Source organism: Miniopterus schreibersii, assembly GCF_964146895.1.
Source record: "Miniopterus schreibersii genome assembly, chromosome: 1".
Classification (NCBI taxonomy): domain Eukaryota; kingdom Metazoa; phylum Chordata; class Mammalia; order Chiroptera; family Miniopteridae; genus Miniopterus; species Miniopterus schreibersii.
The window spans coordinates 28,557,373-28,576,732 of record NC_138101.1 but is presented as its reverse complement, the minus strand read 5'-3'; the positions used below and the strand labels follow the sequence as shown (position 1 = coordinate 28,576,732).

General features: G+C 35.8%; 1 protein-coding gene across 8 annotated transcripts in view; it reads right to left on the bottom strand.

The window, feature by feature from the left end:
* The window catches only part of FIP1L1 (factor interacting with PAPOLA and CPSF1), a 75,048-nt gene extending 56,843 nt beyond the window's left edge, over positions 1–18,205 (bottom strand). For 2 of the 8 annotated variants that reach the window (XM_081154740.1, XM_081154741.1), the window contains exons 1-7: positions 17,874–18,205; positions 16,512–16,551; positions 12,373–12,433; positions 10,962–11,065; positions 6,258–6,322; positions 5,361–5,468; positions 4,789–4,919 (exon numbers count right to left, since the gene is read on the bottom strand). In XM_081154740.1, the coding sequence (XP_081010866.1) occupies positions 4,789–4,919; positions 5,361–5,468; positions 6,258–6,322; positions 10,962–11,065; positions 12,373–12,433; positions 16,512–16,551; positions 17,874–17,958 (594 nt within the window). In that variant the 5' untranslated portion in view covers positions 17,959–18,205. Of the gene's footprint in view, positions 1–4,428; positions 4,498–4,788; positions 4,920–5,360; positions 5,469–6,257; positions 6,323–10,961; positions 11,066–12,372; positions 12,434–16,511; positions 16,552–16,649; positions 16,695–17,873 lie in introns of all 8 variants that reach the window. The other 6 variants (XM_081154735.1, XM_081154734.1, XM_081154737.1 and 3 more) reach the window with 6 other exon arrangements.
* Between the last annotated feature and the right edge of the window lie 1,155 nt (positions 18,206–19,360).

The following is a 19,360-nucleotide window of genomic DNA, read 5'->3' as shown; positions in this document are numbered from 1 at the left end:
CTTGAAGCCCTGGCCAAGTGGCTCAGTTGCTTGATTATCATTCCAGTTGCGGGTTTGATTCCAAGTCAGGGTACATAACTAGGTTGCAGGTTTGATCCCCAGTCTGGGTGTACAGGAGGCAACTGATCGATGTTTCTCTCTCTCTCCCTTCCTCTCTCTTTAAAATCAATAAAAATATATCCTCAGGTGAGCATTTTAAAAAAAACCCACTTGAAGAAAACAGACTACAGAAAAAAAACACCTAACAAAAACAACCTATCAATAATATTAATATCTTTTGAGACAGAGGGAGTAAATACTGCATCACTACATGCATGAACAAGAATATGAACAAGAACAGGATGCTACGGTTAAACACTGAAAACAAATCTTTTTGGCTATTAATAATGTAACAGCAGAAATGAAAAAGTACATAGAAGGGTTGTAAGGATGAAGAAATCTCCCAGAATATGGAAGCTAGATATTAGAGAAAAAAGAGAAGAAAATTAAAAGATCAGCATAAAAGGTCTAATATTTGAATAGGGGGTCCAGAAGGCAGAAGAAAGCAGAAAGTTAAAAAATAATAGAAGAAAATATTCCAGAAGTGAAGGATATGTGCTTCCAGATTAAGAGGGTACAAAGGAATGCTTGGTACAATGGATAATACGTCAAGACATTAACTGAAATTTGAGAACACTGGTGACAAAGCCCTTAAATACTTTCATAGAGAAAAATTATGTATGCACTCATGGACATAATATATTTTGAGAGAAGGTTGTGAAGAAATCTCCCAGAATATGGAAGCTAGATATTAGAGAGAAAAGATAAGAAAATTAAAAGATCAGCATAAAAGGTCTAATATTTGAATAGGGGGTCCAGAAGGCACATACATGTTACTGATACCCACCAGTCACTCCTCTTTTGCCCCTCACTCCAAATTATTTAATTACACAACTGTTTTTGTAGACAACTGAGTGACTTTATCTTCATACCTATTAGACTTCATCTTCTTTCATTTCCCTAATAAACCAACAAAACCTTATTTTTGAAGTATATAAAAGATTTAAGTATATCAAATGTTTATAATCATGAGGCACTATAATAAACACATGGAGGGACCATTTGTACTATTTTTATCATCTTGTTAGTATGTTTGAAAATTTACTTAATAAAAAGTAAAACAAAAAGTTAAAGAGGCTGACAGGCTGCTTGTCTCTAAGGTTCTGCTCAGTGGTTAGAGCATTGGCTTGTAGACCAAAGGGTCGCAGGGTTGATTACTGGTCAAGAGTACATACCTCAGTTGCAGGTTTGAACCCTGGCACCAGTTGGGGCTTGGGCGCGAGGCAATCAATCAATGTGTCTCTCTCACATTGATTTTTTTCCTCTCTCTCTCCCCTCCTCCCTTCCACTCTCTCTAAAAGTCAATGGAAAAAAATATCCTCAGTGAGAATTTAAAAAAAATTTTTTTTTAAATCTTTCCAATAGATATGAAAAGTACTTAGGTTATAATTCTTTAATGTGTTGCTTTGTCCATTCAGCAGTATAAGTTTGGGTCCTTGTTCTTTTCCTTTCCACAGTACTATAACAGCTCCTTACCTGGTCTCTGACTCCCTCTTCTCCTACCCTGTTGCCAGTTCTTTTTCTATAAACCAGATTTGCCCATGTATTCTACTCAAGAATTTTCAAATGGTTTCCAATTGCCTACACAAATGTCTGCAGGCTAGTTTAAGGTCTTTCTCATCACAGCCCCAATTCTATTTCCAGGCTTCTCACCTATGGTTTCTCTCATCCTCCTCAACTCTCCTTTCATGCTATCTGTTTTTGCTCATGTTGCTCTCTCTGAGAACAATGTTCTATATTCCCCTCTCTCCTATTAAAAAAAACTCTTTCTTCTTTCAATTATGAACTTTCTCATCTTGCTAGACTCCACAATGTAGGATAACTCACTCTCTTCTGAACTCCCTACTGCACTTTGTCAAAACCATCAATATAACATTTGTCACAATATATTGTGGTTACTTCATATGTACACTTCACTGAAATTATAAGCTCCTTGAATACAGAAACCCTGTCTTTCTGTAGCATTAACACAGTGCTATGCATACTGGAGGTGCTCAGATATAACAAGAAAACTGGGGAAGGTTTTTTCCTTCTTTCTCACCAATCCTAATAATTCCAGTTCAAATAGATGGGTAAAGCTTGGACTTTCTTTATCCAACCACATCACAAAATGTGGTCAGAATAGTGTTAACTTAAAAGTCACTCTCCTATTAACAAATAGGCAGTAACTCCTCTAACTCACACTCCTTGTTTCTAGGCTTTCTAGAATTAAACCACATTCCACAAAATCTCTCTTCTCCTTTCCAAAAAAGAGCTCTGATCCGATAAGACTAATTTCTTAAATAATCCTCTCATCTACTACTAATCAGTTAAAACATAAGTTTCTTTGTCCAAACCATTTCCTCAATCTCCAATACTTCTCCTCTCTACACTCTCAAGGCTCTGATAAAAATGACATATGCTTCTCTATTGCAGCACACTTTAGACTTTAAAAAAAAATCAGAATGAACCAATGTAATTTCTAATCCTAAACTAATTTCTAACCCTCACTTCTCCAATTTCTGTAGCATTTTGTCTAAAATACGCATTTTAGCAGTTAATACCTAAGAAATTTACTTCTGCATATTTGGGGTACCAATTACATTTTTATAATTTTTTTGTACTCTTCAGAGCAGCAGGATAGCAAAAAAGACAGCTCCTATTTTTTCAAAGAAAAATAATCCCACAGAAATCTGAAAAGGATATTTCTTAAATTTAAGGTGATAGAAACTTTCCTGAAATCAATGTAAATCAAATTGTAGCCTAAAAATATCAAACACTCCCACATACCATTAGTTGCAGATTTTGAGCATTATCAATACATCCTACAGATCACAATATACATTAAGAAAAAAATGTGAGTCACACATATTAAAATACACTATTTTTAACAGATCAGTAATATTGAACATTGCTGAGGCAAGAAAAATTATTAGATTACACTGATCAAATTCATGTATTGAGTTTATTCATTCAGAATCAAATAAATTAGAATGAAATAATGATCTCCTCTCATATAACCAAAGGAAAGTTCAGAAATAATTTTTCAATAGACAGTATGTATATTAAAAAACTAATTCACAATGGCCACCTTCAATATGAGACCAGTCCCTCTGAAGTTTTCTTAGTTGTTTTTTTTTAGTTTAAGAAGTTCACTGCAAAAAGACAAAGTATATAGAAGCTGGCAGTTTACAAAGGAAGTTCTCATTTCTGTTAGAATACAAAGTACCCCTGCAAATGAACTATTTCATAATCCAAGCAACTCTTCTATCTACTCACTGTAATCATGTATAACTATATATTCAATGCCTAAATAAGTAGATAACACCAAAAAGAACCTGATGCCCATTTAAAATATGAAAAAACATTACCACACACTTTCAAAATAGTTATAGAACAAGAACCAAATACCCAGTGTAGGATATACATTAAAATCAAATTCTCTACATAGAACTGTGTCCAGCAGAGCAGCTACATCTGCGGATACAGCACATGCATTGCATAAGGCACTATTTCAGTGGAAAGAGCTGCAGTCCCAAAAGGGGCACAAAAAAGTTCCTGTCCAAAAATTTCCCTAAATATACAAACCAATCTAAAAGCCACTCCCCGTCTTCATCCCAGTGTCATTCAATATAAGATTCAAGAATTAAGATAAAGAAAGAAGAGTATACAATCAAGAGTAGGTTGCTATGTATTGCAGAAGTATGAAAATACATTATTCTTTGGACTGGGTCTGTGATCATATGGAATAGAGAAGCCAGAAGTCAGACTTGGTGTCCAAGTGGTAGTAATATCAACCTTCAAGTCCCTCACTAAACCTACTCCTTTTCGAAGAATTTAAAAATCAATGGCTTTATCCTATTTCGTTGAGTCTTAGGGACTCACAAAGAATGCGTAAGATTCTTGAGCTATCTTAGACTACACCAATAATTTCAGTGTCATACTAATAAGTCATCTTCCTTACCATTTTTTAAAAAAAAAATTAGGAAAAATTAATCTCTAATTCTGAGATTATAGCATGATCTATAATAACAGCTTAACCTGCTGGCATGAACTTTTATATCCTACAAACATATACTATGACTCAAAATAAAACCACAACATATAGCAAGAATAGTTTTACTTGGCATGTTAGTATAATAGGCTATAAATTCACATGCTTGCAAAAGTGGAGATAAAAACAACAATCAGCAAATTTGTAAGTCACCAGGAAGCTGAAGGTTTGGAAAAAAGGAGCTATTTCCACTTTAATCTGGTCCCTTGAGTAGTGGTATGGAAGCAGACTCAAGAACAAAAAAAAAATAAAAATAAAAAAATGAGAGCAACCAAGGATAATTTACTAAAATTCACCTTAAAAAGATTGAATCTGCCATCTTGGATCTCTGCACCTGGTGTAACTTCCATAGTACAGTCTTCGGCCTAAGTTAAATAACATATTCCCCATTAAGATACCACATAATTTTTAATTAATAGGCCATATAAAGACAAACTAGCTGTGGCTAGTCTGTGACTTGAAACTAAGAACATCAGAAAATCATTAATATGAAACTAAAAGGGAAGGAAGAGAAAAAAACAAACATGGTAAAAAGAATGGAATTTTTAAACTATCATATAGCTTTTAATCACCTTTAGAGGAAAAAGTGATTTATTTGGGAAGTAAAACCGGGACAGTTGAAAACACTGGAGTGTTTTGGAACATTTATTAATTACCGTAATTTTATTTGTAGTAGAGGTAACTGGTATAACTTCAAGTCCCATTCGTATCCTCTTTTGTTTTTCACAGTAAGCTTTCCAGGTATCTTCATTAAACCCATAATTAAAATAATCAGAAAGATCAGCACCTAAAGATAAAAAAACACACTTTTAGTGTACAAATATTTCAATTCTATTTTTTATGTGGCATATAAAATATAATAAACTACAAAATATAAATTTAGAGTCCTATTAGTCTTACTACCTTTTCTAATTTTACCAGCTCTCCCAATTACCATAAAGCAATAGAACTGTAAGAATTTTTGATCAAAATTATTTCCTTTAGAAATGCATTATAAAAAAGCAATATGCAAGTCTACTTTAATATAATGCTAGGCTATCAGCAAGATTTAAAAAATTAATTATTAATGATTAATTTATTATTATATTAATTCATTATTACTCTCATGAGCTTAAGACTACAGAAATGACATTAAAACAATACTTTAAATTGATACTGAAAAATACTTTTCTAGTGACTATTTATACTATAAATCTTTTGAAACCAATATAATCCACAATAACCTTACCAGGTTTACGCCATGGTTTATCTTCAAAAGAATCCAAATCTACCTCCAAGAGTGGAACTCCATTAATGCTTCCAGGTGCATCAAGGTCTACCCCTTTGACTTTTGTTCCTGTTTTATAAAATTACAAAATAGTGAAGGAGCTACATTAGTAAGAAGCTGAAAGATAGTGTGATATCTTTTTACTGTTGCACTAAATATGGCAAAGGTTCCAAACAAAGCATTAGAGTACTGTTTACCATAAAGAAAAGGTAAGGTCCAACTTAATTGTATAGCTATAAGATAAAATGGACAGAGAGATTACAAACTTGTTATTTACAATAAGGGATTCCTATACCACTAGGAAGTTGCTAACTTCCATGTTTTAAATTAGTTTTTGTACAGGCTGTGAGCTAAGAAATGTTTTTACATTTTTAAAGGGTTATAAGACAAACAAGTAAAAGAAAAAACAAAAAAACCCCACCATGGCAGGAACTCTATGGCCCACAGGGCCTAAAATCTTTATCTAGCCCTGTAATATATGGTGAAAACTGATATCTATTTTATACATACACACATACACACACACACACAAAATATATATTTTTTTAATCCTCACCCAAAGATATTTTTTCCATTGCTTTTTGGGGGGGGACACATCGATGTGAGACACATGGATTAGTTGCCTCCCACACATGCCCCAACCAGGGTCAGGGATCCAGCCTGCAACCGAGGTATATGCCCTTAGCCAGAATTGAACCTGGAACCCTTTAGTCTGAGGGCCGATGCTCTAACCGAGCCAAACCGGACAGGGTAAAACTGATATTTTTAATTGCGCTGTAACAGTTATTACAATCATTTATCACCTACTCATATATATGCCTTATTTTCTACTGATGCAGCTGCAAATAAAAATTTTACCTGTAGTTCCATAAACTCTTCCTCCTGTCTTGATGTTAAGATTTACAGGTGCTGTACCATAACTCCTGAAAACAAAATAAAAATTATCCTGAGAAACTTAAACATAAACAGCAACACATTCAATGTATACAAATTATACACCCACAGAGTAAACTGACAATGACACGCACTGTAGAAAATGTTTTAAACTAAAAGTCTGTCACTTGCTCAATAAAAGATAAAAACAAATACTGTTTAAAAGCCTGACTTGTTTTCCTTCTCAGACACCTACCACTAACTTAATATCCCACTACAGCACACTTCACAGGAAATCTGGCTGGGAATGGAGGAGGAGTCCAGATGCTTTGTCTTCACTTCCTCGTCTCCTAGTTTAAACTTCTAGAACTCCTCACCTCCTGCAACAATGAAATTTCTCCACCCCTTTCCAAACCCACCAACCTCCCTTTAATACTTCCTGCACTTGATACTGTTGATAAATCCTCTTTCAAATACCCATGGAGTACATCCATCCATGAAATGAATTTACATAAAATTCAAAATAAGTCTAGAGTGAAAGCAGAACAGTGCCTGGTGGTGGTCCGCAGCTAATGATTGAGAGAAAACAAGAGGGGCAAGTTTCCAGAATGCTAGTGGTGTTCCATATCTTGATTTGGATAGTTGCTGCATGAATTCATACACTCTAAAAAATCACTGAGCTGCACCTTTTAAAATGTAGTACAACATACATGTTATGGGGGGGGGGGATGTAGACTCAGACAGACCCAAGTTCAAGTACAAGTTTTGTTATTAATTGTATAACCTTAACACTCCATAGACCTTGTATAAATTTTCTGTAATATGAGTTTACAGACAATTCCCTGCTTTTCTATATAATGTGTTCTTGTAAGAGTACGAAAATCATATATATTGACCAAAATAGACTTATACATTGGGGAGGTTAGGGAAAAGGGGACAGAAGGGAGTAAGGAAGAAGGCTCAATTCCCACAGAGCAAAAAGCTCTTAGACCTCAAGTTATAGACAATTCTTTCAACGATATATTTCTCACATCATATTCATGTTATTTAATTTGGTTCTTTACCCTAGCAAGTTTAGCCAACTGGACTTGTGAAGATTCGCTGCCACTTGTCTGCCTAGTAATTTCCACCTTTTGGTCTCCAATGTACTAAATTTATGAGATCTAGGTTATTCATTTACATAGCACTGTTATGTACTCAATTAACTACTTTAGAAACCTCTAAGTTATTGGGTCCTTTTTCTCCCTCTCCATACACAACCAACTAGTTACCCATTTATTTCTATTTATTACTCACTCTAATATACCTTATTTTCCCATCCATCCCTGCTGTTGGCTTAGTTTGGATTATCTCATGTGAACAATCACTTCAATAACTAATTTCTATCGAGTCCATCTCAACTACTGCTGCTAGTTATCTTTTCAAAGAAGCTGACTTGCCTAAAGAACCTTCAAAGGTTCATGATAACATAGCAGAAACATCCTAACTCCTTCCTCCCTAAGTGGTTTTTGACCCCCCTCTCTCCTACCTTCACCCTCCACGCACCAGATGTAGTCATGCTTGCACTACATCTAAGTAGTACCCTCTCCTAAACCATCAGTCCTCTCTTCCTTTTAACTCAAGGATCATGCAAACAAGTTAAAATATTACCTCCTCTAGGATCTTCAACACCAGTAGGCTTTTAGTGACTCTCAAAGCTTTCAAATCACTTTGTATATGTTCTGATTCTAGCACACTGAGCTAAAATATTTGCTCACATCTGTCTTCCTCACTACTTCTGGTAAGTAAGGACTATATTATTTTTTATATCCCCACCATCAATTAGTACAGCGTCAGACAAACTGTCTTTAAAAAGTGCTTACTGCCCAGCCGGGCGTGGCTCAGCGGTTGAGCATCAACCTAGGATCCAGGAGATCGGAGTTCAATTTCCGGTCAGGGCATCCTGCCCAGGTTGCAGGCTCAGTCCCCAGTGGGGGAGTGCAGGAGGGAGCCAATTGATGACTCTCATCATTGATGTTTCTATCTCTCTCTCTCCCTCTCCCTTCCTCTCTCTGAAATCAATAAGGATATATATATATTTTTTAAAGTGCTTACTGAAAGAATAAATGAATCTCAAAGATATAGCTAAGAACCCACTTCTCTATATAAGACAAATTATTCCTGCCAGCTTTTCTTCCTACCTTATAGATAAAATGAAGTTTGTAACAAAAGTATGTTATAAAAAAATGCTATTTTGTACTTTATAACAGCTAACAATAAACCAATTTACTATTGTTCCTTGAACATAATTTGTTCTATAAATATGCTTGCGTACACAAAATAAACTGTCACCAAATTTAATTTTCTCACTGGCTGCCTTTCAGTTTTCAAGGAATGTATCTTGAGATATCAAGGTTAAAGAAGCTTTATACCCTTCAGAAAGATCTGTAACTTACTTTGAAATGCATTAAAAATACATTAAAAAAATAAAGTTGAGGGTTCAATCCCTGGTCAGGGCATGTAAGGGAGACAACCAATCAATGTTTCTCACATAGATGTTTCTCTCCCTTCCTCTCTCTAAAATCAATAAAAAAAACATATCCTTGGATGAGGTTAAAAAAAACATTAAAAAATAGATGAACTGATGAATAGGTAAATGCATGGATAGAGGTGTGTGTGTGTGTGTGTGTGTGTGTCTCCTACCCATGTATGTATGTATGTATATATGTGTATTACATATATGTATATATGTATATGTAATAAAACAAACATAGCAAATATAAACTGTGCAACCTAGGTAATGGGTGAATGAGTATTCACACCTCGATTCCTTCAACTTTTTTGAATATTTGAAAATTTTCATAACCAAATGTTGAGGAAAAATGTTCAAAGACAACTGTTTTAATACATAAGTCTACTTGGTCAATAAACATTTACTGAATATTTACTACATGTAAGGCAATATAAGGAATAGGAAAATTCATAAACCAAGATTTCTGCTCTTAAGGAATTTAGAGCCTAACCATGTATAAACATAACTAGAATTCATGAAACTTGAAATTGCTGTAAGAAATAAAGTTCACATAAAGTACTATGGGAGTCTATGTGCATTTAATATCTGCGTGTGATTCCTACCAAAAACTGGTCATATTAATAAAAGAAATCACCACTGATTTCTATACTTGCAAATACAAATAATTTTATATAAAAGTATTTACTAAATATGCCATGAGTACTGCTGTTATACCAAAGTGTTTCTTTTGCATAATGAAGATGGTAAAAGGCCTATTAGCACAGAGGTCTGCTAACATTATAAGCCAGCCCAATACTATTTACTTTAAGTGGGGATGAGGAGAACTTCGAGAGTTATCTATCTCGTCTGGCCGGGAGTAGCTCAGCGGTTGAGCATCGACCTAGGATCCAGGTGATCAGGGTTCGATTCCCGGTCAGGGCACATGCCCGGGTTTTGGGCTAGGCAGCCAATCAATGACTCATCATTGATGTTTCTATCTCTCTCTCTCTCCCCCTCTCCTTTCCTCTCTCTGAAATCAATAAAGATATATACATTTAAAAAAAAGAGTTATCTATCTTTAACATAAATAATTTAGTCTCTTCTCAACCCTGCTCCCCAAAAAATTGCTAGGGTTTTAAAATTACACAGGTAGTCATTATAATGCAAAAGTGACTTCCTAAAATAAATAACTTTTGAAAAAGAAAAGGCTCTACTGAAGAGATAAAATGCAAGGGTGGGCAAAACTTGTGAATATACAAAAGACTTTATTCTTGTATTATTTATTTATTCATTACTGTATTATCATCATCATTATCATCATCATTAATTACCTACTTTTGACTACCCAGTATTCAAAAGTACTTATGTGTACTGTATATATACTGGTTGAGTCCAGATAAGGCTGCTTAGTAAACTATATAGTACGATTAATGAAAAGTTTATTTTATCTTCCCAATGCAAAACTACATTATACATCCAATCTGAAAAACACCAAAGACGACCTTGACTTTTATTCTACCACCAAAACAAAATCACAAGCTATACTTTAATATATTGCCTTCCAATATTTCTGTAAAATTTTTCATGTGCTCAATGAGTCAATGATAGCCCAGTTCACTTGATTCAGAATTTTACCAACTATGAAACATGAGACAACACATTGGCGTAAAAAGTCTACAGGATAATTAACAACTTAAAGAAAAACACTATGAGAAATACTTATATTGTTTCTATTAAAACAATTTACAAACCTAAACTCAGATTTGGATAATAAAATCAGAGAATACAAATGCAAACTGCAATTTAAGGCTTTCTAATTCTAACCAAAGCATTTGTTGTACTCATTTATGAAAACACTTTAACTTCAGGAATCAAAAATACTGCTGCTTCCATATAACTTTACCTAATTATCTTTAGGAAAGAATTATTTTCGTGGTGAAATACCCTTTTATCATGAGCTGCAATTAAAATATGATGCGATATGTTTAAATTGCAAAGTTTAGTTAACATGCATCACCACACATAGTCACAAATATTTTTTTTCTGGGGATGAGAATTTTTAAGATCTATTCTCTTGGCAACTCATGGAGAAAGTTTAACAAGAGTTCTTTCATATCATGGTAAGATGGAAAAATGTAAAAACAATAGGCACACTACCTTTGATTTAGTCACAAAATTGTTACTTAAAAAGAACTTACCCATACTGTGGTGCTCCTGTTTTAATGTCTCCTATAGTGACATGAACATCATCCTCATCATCATCACTGTCACTATCACTATCATCTTCAGTCTCAGTCACTTTCTATACCAACATAAACAATTATAAAATACATTAAATAATCCATTTCAACATCTAATATGAATAAATGAAAAAGTAACCATTTTGTGATTAAGCTATAATTCTACACAAAACAGTTACAAGTTCACAGAACTGTTACTTATTTCAACTCATTTATAACATCAATGCTTTACATGATAAAAAAAAAAAGGGTAAGAATGAAAACCTTTTTTCGCCATCTTTTTTTAAATAGTGCCTCATGTCTCTTTCTACCATAACAGTTCCTCTTACAAAAAAGATCTAAGGCAATTTACTAAGATAATAAGATAAAATTATAAAAAAAGTATTTGAGAAATTCTTGATAAGAAAAAAAAATGAAATTAAGAGGAAAACAATTTTAATAATCAGTGTCACGGTTAAAAAGTAACAAACAGTTAAGAAGCAGCTCACTTATTCCTGGAATTCATTTACACCTAGGAGAGGCCCTGCATGCAAATAGTCGAGGAAATGTTTTGTTTCTATGAGTAAAAGTAGGACCATTTATAAAGGTTTGTTTTGGCTCTAAAAGGCTATGTTATGCTTAGTCAAATATTAAATTTAAAAAATAGAAAACCTAGGCAAAATAATTTTTGTATACAAATTCAAGCTTGCTGAATAACAATGGGGGGGTGTTAGAATGTTAAAAATAGTCATAGGGCCCATAATACGTTCACACCCCCAAAGAAACATCACTTTCAACAGGCATGAGGTCAAATACTATCACTTATACAAAAAAATTTTTTTCTAAAAAACATGACAATCAAATTTAGGCTTCAAGACTCAAACATTTGCTTTGAAAATCAGGGTATGATCTATTTAGATCAGGAGTGGGGAAACTTTTTGCTGCCAAGGACCATTTGGATATTTGTAACATCATTCTCGGGCCATCCAAGATTATTAACTTAAAAATTAGCTATGAAAAAAACTCTTAGATTTATTGAATTTTGAGTCCCGCCTGCAGTTGCCTTGTCAGGGCCAGACCAAATGATTTCTCCGGCCGTGCCAGGCCCACAGGCCATACGTTTCCCACCCATCCTTTAGATGATCTATGACCACTCAGTTCCTTGAAATAAACATCAAAGCCTTTGCACATGCCCTATTTCACCTGAAATCTTCCCACTACTCCTCTTTCCTATGGTTTTGAGCGTACCAGATGAGATAGGTGATGTAAGGGGGGCCAGATCAAGCAGGATACTGAAAGCCATATTAAATTTTGGCTTTATTCCTAAGTGAAGGCAAAACTACTGATAAAGATTTTAAACAAAGAACTAGATTTCAAAGCCTTCTGTTACCGGTTTAGTTACGCCGTTCTCAGCAGTTTCATCTTCAGTTCCAGATGGAGGATTATTAGCACTACAAACAAAAATAAGTACACATACCTAGTATTAGTTTTGAGAAGTACAGATAAGGTACACTAGTATTTTTAAACTATGTCTGATAGTTTCCTAAAATTGTTTCCACTAGATAGTAAAAAAATGGATGGTAAAAACTACCTACCCGTCCTACTCCATTCCTCATGCCTTGCATAAAACAATTACTCAACATTAGAAATAGAACGGAACTGCCTCCACAATTTGTTAATGATGTCAAATTTACAATTTGATGGTGGGCTATAATTTGAGTTGTGTGGGGTTTTTTTTTTCATTTTTAAAATATGCATCACATTTATCCTAAATCTTTACTGAACTTCCACTGTGTGCCAGGTACTACTGTAATTGTCAAGGACTAAGTAAGTTTCCTCTTTTCAGATTTGTCATATGATCACATTAACTCTTTTAGTATTCAGTTAATATACATGCTTCTTCCTGGCTTTCTGTTTCATCATCATTTTATTGAATGTGTTCCCTATTGTATAAAAAATAAATCTTAAGATAAAAAAGTTTATCTTCATTTAAAACTGCTTTCCAATTTTACACTAATGACAGCTGCAGACTAATTTTAATGCATTAAAAGACTAATTACTTTTTTAAGGCCAGTTAACACCTGAATTTGCCGTTATAACAAAATCGACACAACAATAAGACACTCTTATTCTCATATTATCTTCTTCTCAAGTATCTTATCTCAAGCATATGGCCATTACCAATCAAAAAAACCTTCTAGTACTGTAGTATAATTGGTTTATTATATTTTTAATAATTATAATTTTCATAGTGGGAATTAACCATTAACCTCATTTTATAGATGAGGAAATGCAAGTACAAAGCAACTAACAATTACTCAGTTCAAAGAACTCATGAGATTTCTGCTATTTCCTAAACTTCACTCTATGTCAAGCAGTTTCAATATAAATCAATTTAATTTCTACCTTGATATTTTTAATACAATCTCCAAATAAAGTAAAATGAAGGATAAACACTGATAGCTTATCTGTTATATTTTCACTGTTCTATTGCTTAACTCAAGAAAACAAACCTGCAACTATATTTCTTCAGTACATTTACCTCCTGCTTAAATAAGCTTCTAGGTAGCCAGATAGAAGTTCAGCTTGTTTATGTCACAAAACAGTATGGTTAGCCAAAACACAGACAGATAAAACATGAGAGAATTGGAGACAGTATAATGCAATGGTTAAGAACAGAGGCTTTAACAATTCACCAGTCATAAAGAAGCAGAGGAATATTCTAATAACAAGGACTCAGCTCACTTAGGGTAATGCAATGATATATCAAGCTGGATACTAGAATTATACTTTGGTGCTCTCTTCCCCAATGAACTTTTAGAAGTTTTAATTCTCTATCACCATTAAAATGCTAAAAACATGACAAAATCATAAACATGTTCTAGAAAAATAAAAATATTAAGGGTAGATCTTTTCCATAGGATGAAATAAATTTAATAACTCTCCAAATAAAGTTTTATTAAGGAATATAATGACATTTTGACAGTAATGCACAGGGAAGGCAAAAGGCCTCTCTCCAATAAATTTAATCAAGTTGTGTACTAAAACTAAAGAATGCTCAATCAGAAAATAAACTTCAAGAATTGTAGCCAAAAACTAATATTAACAAAAGTTAATGGAATAAAAGTTAGCTCATAAAAAAGTGTATTTAGTCCGGCAGCCGTGGCTCTGCGGTTGAGCATCAACCTATGATCCAGATTGCGGTTCGATTCCCAGTCAGGGCACATGCCCAGGTTGTGGGCTCGATCCCCAGTTGCAGGCGTGCAGGATGCAGCTGATCTGTGATTTTCTCGTCATTGATGTTTCTATCTCTCTCCCTCAACTCAATAGACACACATTGAAAAAAAAGTGTATTTAGTTGTGAATCAATTATTATTATTGTTTTTTAATATATCTTTTATTGATTTCAGCGACGGGGAGAGGGAGAAACGTGAATGATGAGAGAGTTGTTGTTGATGGGCTGCCTCCTGCAGGTCCCCAACTGGGGATAGAGCCTGCAACCCAGGCATGTGCCCTGACCAGGAATCGAACCCCAATCTCCGATCTCCGGCTGGGCTCAATTAATTTCTTGACCAAATGAAAAACAGGGCATGAAGAAATATTTAATTACTTTCCAAATTATAAATTACACAAATCCTCACTTTGTGGTTAAGATTAGCATTAGAAGCTGGGTTGGGCATATATACATTTAAAAACTAGATAAAATTTCAAATACAGCAATGAGTTTTTAAAAACCATCTTCCAATACAAGGGAGAGTTTTAAGTGGGGAAGAACAGTCTAATTTCAGCATCCCCAAAGCTTTTCTATTTCTACTTTTCACTTAGTTCTTCCATTCACTTCTTTTTAAGTAACAGCTTGAAATATAATTCAGGTTGCGGGCTCGATCCCCAGTCGGGGTGTGCAGGAGGCAGCCGATCAATGATGACTCCTCTCATCATTGATGTTTCAACTCTCTCTCTCCCTCTCCCTTCCTCTCTGAAATCAAAAAAGATATATTTTTTAAAAAAAGAAATATAATTCATATACCACACAATCCACTCATTTCAAATGTGCAACTCAATGGTTTTTAGTAAGTTTACAAAATAGTGCAACAATAACGATTATCTAATTCCAGGACATTTTCATCGCCCCAAAAAGAAATCTTGTATATATTAGTCACTCCCCATTTTGCCCTGTATTCAGTCTGGGCAAACACTAACTACTTGGTATCTCTATGAATTTACCTATTCTGCCCATTTAATATAAACAAAATTATACAATATGTAGTAATTTGTGACTGGCTTCTTTCACTTAGCATATTTTCAAGATTCACCCATGCTGCAACACACAAATACTTCATTTCTTTTTACTGCCAAATAGTATTCCAGTGTATAAATATACCACATTTTCTCTATCCATTCATTATTTGATGGACATAAGTTATTTCCATTTTTTGGTTATTATGAATAATGCTATGAACACTCATGTACAGCAAGCAGAAGCTCAAGTAACATCCTTTCGTTCAATGTCATTTTGTTACAACGCTGATGAGATGCCTAGGAACATAACTTTGTTTATACCAATTAGCCTATGGCAGAAATGGTCTTTTTAAAGGTAGTTTCACTTAAATTCGCAGAACCTAACAACATTGTTAAGTGAGAACATACTGTGCAAGTTTTTGCATGGATGTATGTTTTCATTTCTCTTAAGGTATAAGACTAGGATTGGTATTCCTAGATTATATAGTGACTCTGTGTTTAATCTTTTGAGAAACTGCCAGACTGTTTTCCAAAGTATCTGCACCATTTTACAACCCCAACATCAGTGTATGAGGGTTCCAATTTCTCCATATCCTCACCAGCACCTGTTGCTGTCTTTTTTATTACAGTCATCCTAGTAAGTATGAGGTACTACTTCCTCCACTTATTAAAACCAAATATTCTCTAAAAGCTGTGGTTTTTTCAACCACCCCTTCCTTCCCCATTACAGAACACTAAGGCCTCTGGTCAGAGTAAAGTCAGCATATCCATTAACTTGTATGCGTTTGTTTTAAAATTTAGAATTCAGTTTCTGGCTGCCTGTACATGTTCTATAAACGATACTCCTACTTTTCTAGTAATCTAAAAAAGGGAGCTAATCTTACAAAAAATTCATTAATCCTACTTTGCATTTAAATACAAAATGTTGAAATTATAACAAAAGTGCATTACAACATCATAAATATTGTGAAAGTAGTAATTTAAGATTGTAAGTTAAAACTCTTTTCTTAGCAGTCTCATGGTTATACTATATACTCCACTTAAGAGGAAGTTATTTAACACTGAAAAGTATTTAAATCCTTACTTCAAAATCTTTGTCTCCTAAGCTACTACAAATAAACAGACTGGTATGAGATTAGGTCCTGAAATAGGAATAAACTCCCAAAGATTCGATGTCTCCCAACCTTTAGTCAAAATGTAATCAAACCAACGATTATAATAATTTTGACAAATGGTTGATAGAACCACTGTATGACACGATCTGTGTTATCAACAAGAAATTTCACTAACCTGGTATTTTCTTCTTCTGGCCTTTCAACTTCATTTTCATCTACCAAAAAAAACACATAAATAAATAAATAAAATTAAACAAACTACTCAAAGAAACCAGTAGTATGAAAATCTGAAGTGATCATCACAAGCACTAACCTAGGTCCTTTGCCAAATCACTGTGCACATGCACGTCCCATGGGCCTATAAGCACATCCAAAGTTAGATCACCTTATAATGACTTAACAAGATATGTCTTTTATGAAAAATAAAAAAGTCAGACTTCCATAAAAATAAACTTAAGAGGTATTAAAAGCATCTAGATCTTTGTAAAAGGAACCCTACATATTTACATTTCAAAGAGTATTACTAATGCTATATCTTGGCACCAAAGACAAATTATTTTATTTTACAAGCTTATCAAAATCAAAGTTTGTCAAAGTCACATCATCAAGGAGTTAGGTACATGGTGCCCAAACTTAGACTTTTACTATACTCTTCTAAACACAATCAAGACCACACATTTCTGGCAAGGTACAAATATTAATTTTCAAATCTAATATTTGTAACAAACAAGAAGGGGCTGTGACTTAATAAAAGTTAAAAAAACAACTGTCTAAACAAGTCCCTCTCAAAACAGAAATACAAGATGCATTAAATTTATTTAGAAAAAAATAAATACATAAAAATGATACTGAAAACTGTAAGCCTAAGGGACATGTGTTACTTCTATGATGTAGGTAAAAGAGCAGTCTCTTAAATAAGAAAAACTTCACCTTCATACACACAGGAGACATTCGGGGTTTTCTTTATGGGCCATAATGTATTCCATGTCTTTCTTTCTCTCTTAATTAATTATTTTTAAAGCACGCCTTTCAGACAAGGAGGTACCCTTGCAGGTGCATTCCATACAAACTGACCATCAAGAAACAAGACGTTAGTTTTACAGCATCAACTTTATTTAGCTATTACAGAACGACTGTTGCTTAAAGAAAGGGACACGAAGGGCATCCTACAATCAAGGGGCTTGAAGAGACACACCAGCACTGCTCAGAATCGATATGAAAAACAAGAATAAAAAGCGCGGAGGCAAAGGGGCCGAGCAGCCCCGGCTGGGCGGAGGGAGAGGCGGGGGCCAGGCCCCGCGCCCCAGACCCGGCGTCGCGGGGTGCGGGCATGTTTGGGGGTGTGGGCTGGGCAAGAGGAGGCCGAGGCGGGCTGGGGAGCGCGCACAACGCGCCGGGCCTGACTTAGGCCGAACCAGGTTCCGTCCGAGAGGCCCCAGGCAGGGCCGCGAGGAGCCGGGGCGGACGACCGTTTGCGCGCCGGGAGGGTAGGCCTGAGAGAATCCGGGAGAGAGAGAAAGGACAGGAAGTTCCGTACCGCCATAGAGCCACTCTTCCTCCTCATCCCCTCCGGTCCCGCCGCTCAGCTCCGACACTAGGCGCTCGACCTCGCCGGCCGACATGGCCGCCCCGAGCACAACTTAAAGGCAGCGGTCAACAGCCCCCTCCAACCCCTTCCCCAGCCTCGCTGCCGGAGGACATCAGAGAGGCGTGAACCCGCCAGAGAGCGAACGACGAAAGCGCGAGACTCCAACCCACTCGACCGGGCCGCGGTGGCTGAGGCTGCAACGATTCCAGCCTCTGCCCGCCTGCGCATGCGCAGGAGCCTTCGAGCGGCGCGGTAGCCGTAAGTGCCTTCGCTTCCGCGGCGGCGGCACCTGGGCCTCGCTGCGCGTGCGCGCCGCAGTTAGCCCCGCCCCACGGAATCCCACTAAGCCTCGTTAGCCCGGGTTTCTCCCGAGCCCTCCTGCGTCAACTCGCGGCCCCTCCCCCACCCGCTGCTCGGGGACGGGTCGCCGGCCGGCGGGCGCTCCCTCCCCTCCCCCAGAGGCTTTGTCTGCTCAGCCTCGTCTTCTGTTTCCTGATCTTCCGAAAGGCCTTATTTTATTCTTCGTACGTTGTTATCAGCCTTGATACAGTATAATTACCTATCAGCCCCCTGTTTCTTGCTAAGTAAGAAATCATAATTCATGGCTACTTTCTTGAAAGATTAATTTTAACAGCAAACAAAAGCAAAATAATATATGAATAATGCATTCTCCTTGTTAAAGCAAAGCATTACAGTCAAGGTCAAACACCCCATAACCCGCTACCGTCCTTTCAAGGCAGGTCTTGTTTGTTTGCTGTGAATCACCCTGAATTTTCCACACGTGTACTTCAGGTGACTGGATTGTTTCAGTGGGAGAACCTGAGGTTAATGAGCCTTAAAGGGTACAGTACAGTATGGATCTTTCTGTAGATTACTTTTCTTTTTAGCGCAAGAGTGGCTTGAAGATCCTTTCATGCTAGTAGATATATCAAACTACGTGCGTTTTTAAGTGCTTCATAGTATTCCATAGCATGGCTCTCGTAAAGTAAGTGTGGCTATTTCTCTGATGATGTCACTTGGATTGATTTCAACTCTTCACTTTAACACGTCAAAAAACCCTACAGTGAAGATCCTTGTTAATGACTTCTTGCAGATTTGTGCAAGTATTTCTCCAAGATAGATAATAAAGTATGTGCAGCAGTTATTTTAGTAGATAATGCCAGATTTTCAGGCCACTTTTGAGAACACGTCTTCCAAGAAGGTGACACATGATTGGTCACCACGGGTGTTCTAGTTCTTAATTATAATTACCTGGTTCCTGACCTCAGGAGCTATGCTTCAGTTTTCTTTCTATGCTCCAGTTTTCTTATCTATGAACTAGGAAAGTTGAATTAGATGATTTCTAAAGTCCCTTTCAGTTCTAAAGTTTTCAAACAAGACACTTTTCAACAGAAAGAAATCCATTTTAGTTTTGAAAATCAATGTTTCCTACTCTC